At 61.7% G+C, this 2,600-nt stretch overlaps 1 protein-coding gene across 1 annotated transcript in view; it reads right to left on the bottom strand.

Annotated features, from left to right (window-relative positions):
* Positions 1-2,600, bottom strand: part of EEF1A2 (eukaryotic translation elongation factor 1 alpha 2) — a gene marked incomplete at its 3' end in the record, with an annotated part of 7,456 nt that continues 4,856 nt past the window's right edge. The window contains exons 5-7 of the mRNA XM_006167115.3: positions 2,028-2,178; positions 1,353-1,609; positions 1-228 (exon numbers count right to left, since the gene is read on the bottom strand). Coding sequence (XP_006167177.1) covers positions 1-228; positions 1,353-1,609; positions 2,028-2,178 — 636 coding nt within the window. The remainder of the gene's footprint in view (positions 229-1,352; positions 1,610-2,027; positions 2,179-2,600) is intronic.

The raw sequence follows: 2,600 nt of genomic DNA on the forward strand, positions 1-2,600 counted from the left end.
CGGGTACTGGGAGAAGCTCTCCACGCACATGGGCTTTCCCGGAACCATCTCCACGATGGCCGCGTCGCCGGACTTCAGGGACTTGGGGTTGTCCTCCAGCTTCTTGCCCGAGCGCCGGTCGATCTTCTCCTTCAGCTCCGCGAACTTGCAGGCGATGTGCGCCGTGTGGCAGTCGATGACTGGCGAGTAGCCCGCGCTGATCTGCCCCGGGTGGTTCAGGATGATGACCTGCGGGCAGAAGCCACGTGGCCGTCAGCCACGCCCACGCCCACAACGGCTCAGGGCCCCTGGAGGGCCCAGGCTGAGCGCTGGCCCCCAGACCTGGGCAGAGCTAAGGTGGGTGGCAGGTCAGATCTCTGCGATGCACTTCCGTTACTCCCAACCAAGGCATTGCTTCCCACCGTTTTTTTCAGTTTTTGTACTAGTGCATGTGTGGTCACCAGAGACAGGAGAGAGGGAAGATGAGGAATCACGGGTGTGTGTGGCTGACCGCCACCCCTTCACCCTCCTCAGGGTTTTGGACATGCACACACAGACCCCTGGAGGCCCTGTGGAATTTAGGGGCCTTAACCACCATGCCACCAGCTGGCCCCTAAAGCTGCCTTTAAAAATTATTGTCAGGGGTAACCAGCAGTTAGTGTAATGGCTATGTCGCTGGACTCCCACGTAGTCGACCACGGTTTGCGTCCTGGACCCGGTGGCTTTAAACTCACGCCGGGCGCATGTGCGTGCGTGCCCAAGATCCCAAGAGGAGAATGGAGGAGAAGGGATTGCAGCATGGCCATCTCCCCTGGGAGGTGGGGTGATTTCTTGCTTTCTATCTCTCTGTCTCTCTCTCTGTCTGTCTGGCGAGTGCACGCGACCTATAGTGAAAAACCTCTCCAAAAAAAAAATCATTGTCATGGGGACCAGCAGTTAACGTAATGGCTATGTCACTGGACTCCCATGTAGTCAACCATGGTTCGAGTCCCGGACCCGGTGGCTTAAACTCACACCAGGCACGTGTGTGCGTGCCCGATCCTGAGAGGAGAAGGGATTATGGCACGGCCATCCCCCCTGGGGGGTGATTTCTTGCTTTCTATCCCTCTGTCTCTCTCTTTCTGGCGAGCGCATGTGCCCTATAGCAAAAAACCTCTCCAAAAAAAGAAAAAAAGTCATTGTCCTGCAAAGATGTGAGCACCAAGGTGGGTGGACACCGGAGTGTCAGCGGAGACGGAGGCTGTGTGTGGGAAAACGTCTCCCAGCAGAAGTGAGCCTTCCAGGTGGACTGGCTGCAGAGCCTGGAGCCAGTAATGCTGTGGCACTGGGCACCAGGCAGACCTCGCCAAGGACAGCCCCTGTGCAGAGCCCACCTGGGAGGTAAACTGGGCAGCCTCCTGCGGTGGGTCGGACTTGCTGTCTCCACACACGTTGCCACGGCGGATGTCCTTGACCGACACGTTCTTCACATTGAAGCCCACGTTGTCACCCGGCAGGGCCTCGCTCAGGGCCTCGTGGTGCATCTCCACTGACTTCACCTCGGTGGTGATGTTCACCGGCGCAAAGGTCACCACCATGCCCGGCCGGAGGATGCCCGTCTCCACTCGGCCCACGGGCACTGTGCCAATGCCTGGTCGAGAGGAGAGGGGTGTGAGGGGAGGCTGGGACAGAGAGGCCAGCGACAGGACCTCAGGGAACAGCATCGGAAGGCGGGCAGGCATGGTGATGGTGGGTGAGCCCTGGCTGTCCCGCGACAGGACCACTGCAGGACCTCTCCTCTCAGAGACCCCTACCTGGCCCCAAGGCTGAGCACTGAGAGGCGTGGCCATTTGCTGCAAGCTCCTGCCACGGACAGGTGGCCTGCCCGCACGGCATAGTCCCTGATGGGTCACAGTGCGCCAGCCCTTCTCACGGACCTTTTCTGGGGTGGGGCAGTGACGGAGGCTAGTGTGGCATTATGGCACGGCAGAGACAGGTGACCTGGCCCCCGAGACCCCGTGGCCAGTGCCTGCAGTGCAGTGGCAGGTGTGAGCTGGGCCCTCACTCACCGCCGATCTTGTATACGTCCTGCAGCGGCAGACGCAGGGGCTTGTCCGTGGGGCGCGTCGGGGGCAGGATTGTGTCCAGGGCCTCCAGCAGGGACACGCCGCTCGCATTCCCCTCCTTCCGCTCCACCTTCCAGCCCTTGAACCATGGCATCTGGGCAGGGGCGGAGACCACCATGGCTGCCCAGCCACCACTGCTCTAGGGCCCTGGGGGCTCCAGGGTTCCTGCTGCAGGTGCCAGGCCAGGATCTGGGGAGCAGGGTGTGGCCCGCCCACACCGACACCAGGCTATTCAGGTGAGCTTCGCTTCAGGCCCTCAGAGAAGCTGAGCCCCTCACCCCACCCCTGCTCAGCTCCCCAGCACCAGGGAGGCCTTGGGGAAGAAACCTCCTGGAAAGGGGTCAGAGAAACAGAGCCCCCCATGACCAGGTCCAGCCCAGCCCTGACTTCCCCTCGACCCCCCAGCCCAGCCGTCAGATCCCTGGACAGAGCAGGCGACCAAGGCAGCAGGCCAGTCTGCGGGCCAGCCCAGCCTCAGCCCACACCCCTGCACAGCCCCTCTGCCCACCCTACCAG

This window comes from Tupaia chinensis, unplaced genomic scaffold (genome assembly GCF_000334495.1).
Source record: "Tupaia chinensis unplaced genomic scaffold, TupChi_1.0 Scaffold144472_1, whole genome shotgun sequence".
Classification (NCBI taxonomy): Eukaryota; Metazoa; Chordata; class Mammalia; order Scandentia; family Tupaiidae; genus Tupaia; species Tupaia belangeri.